This window comes from Acanthisitta chloris, unplaced genomic scaffold (assembly GCF_000695815.1).
Source record: "Acanthisitta chloris isolate BGI_N310 unplaced genomic scaffold, ASM69581v1 scaffold19511, whole genome shotgun sequence".
Taxonomy (NCBI): Eukaryota; Metazoa; Chordata; class Aves; order Passeriformes; family Acanthisittidae; genus Acanthisitta; species Acanthisitta chloris.
This window is the reverse complement of record NW_008657899.1, coordinates 29,777-31,087: the sequence shown is the minus strand read 5'-3', so window position 1 is coordinate 31,087 and position 1,311 is coordinate 29,777. Positions and strand designations below refer to the sequence as shown.

General features: G+C 54.1%; 1 protein-coding gene across 1 annotated transcript in view; it reads left to right on the top strand.

The window, feature by feature from the left end:
• The first annotated feature begins 581 nt into the window (after positions 1 to 581).
• The window catches only part of CALHM2 (calcium homeostasis modulator 2), a 1,034-nt gene continuing 304 nt past the window's right edge, over positions 582 to 1,311 (top strand). Inside the window, exons 1-2 of the mRNA XM_009084912.1 lie at positions 582 to 1,124; positions 1,208 to 1,311. The exon at positions 1,208 to 1,311 is cut by the window's right edge and continues 304 nt beyond it. Of these exons, the coding sequence (XP_009083160.1) occupies positions 582 to 1,124; positions 1,208 to 1,311 (647 nt within the window). The remainder of the gene's footprint in view (positions 1,125 to 1,207) is intronic.

Sequence of the window (1,311 nt, the reverse complement as noted above, 5' to 3'; positions counted from 1 at the left end):
CCTTCGAGGCAGTGTGGCACCAGCACTCACCTGCCGCATGTGGCTGGGCTAGCATGAGTCAGTGGCAGGGCCAGGGACACATCCTAGTGCCAGTCCTGTGTTCCAGTTTTCCCAGTAACATGGTGTTGACTCCTTCATTGTAGGTTTGGGAGATCATCAAGAGTCGGGCAGCGACGCTGACAATAATTGCCTCTGTGGAAGGTGACTAAAACCAAAGAGAAGGAAAGATGATGAACATGAAAATGACAGGGACAAAACCAGATGTCCCACCTGTAATCTTTGCTGTAGCAATGCTTTTGGAGAGCTTAGTGAGAAACTAAAATGACTGAGGTTTCACATACTGTTCAAGTTGAATCCCTTTTCAGCTCCTTTTGAAGTATTCCTGTTATCAGCAACCAGCTCCAGAGGCTGGAACACCAGGTGGGAGAAGCAGACATCAGTGAAGGTGTCTTGCTGCTGGAGCAGTTCCCTGCACATCAGCTGGCACAAGGCCATTTCACACCTCACTGGAGTGTTCCTCAGTGCCAGAAGGTGAGCCGGCACGGCACCCCACTGCAGTACACCCTCATCCCTGGGACGAGATGGCTGCTCTCATCGCCGAGAACTTCCGCTTCCTTTCCCTGTTCTTCAAGAGCAAGGACGTGATGATCTTCAATGGTTTAGTGGCCTTGGGCACAGTGGGAAGTGAGGAGCTGTTCTCAGTCCTTGCCTTCAACTGCCCCTGCTCCCCTGCCCGCAACTACATCTATGGGCTGGCTGCCATTGGCGTCCCAGCCCTAGCCCTCTTCCTCATCGGTGTCATCTGGAACAACCACACCTGGAACCTGGTGGCTGAGTGCCACAAGCGTGGCACCAAGAACTTCTCTGCCGCTGCCACCTTCCTCCTCTTCGGCTCCATCATGGGCCGGGCGGCCGTGGCGCCCGTCACTTGGTCGGTCATCTCTTTGCTGCGTGGGGAGGCTTACATCTGTGCCCTCAGTGAGTTTGTCAAACCATCCTCCCTGGACAAGTTTCCAGCCGAGTATGGGGCTGAGGTGCTGGCCAGGTTCCCCTGTAGAGATGTACCATCAAACCTCACCAAGTTCAGGGATGAGGTGACACGGAGGCTGAGATACGAGTCCCAGGTAGGCACACCAGGGAGAAAGCCACACAGAGTCAGTAAGACTACCTTGCCGTGTCCTAACACAGACTTTCTCTTTTCTCTCAGCTCTTTGGTTGGCTGCTCATTGGCATCGTTGCAGTCCTGATTTTCCTCACCAAGTGTCTGAAGCACTGCTGCTCACCGCTGAGCTACCGGCAGGAGGCTTACTG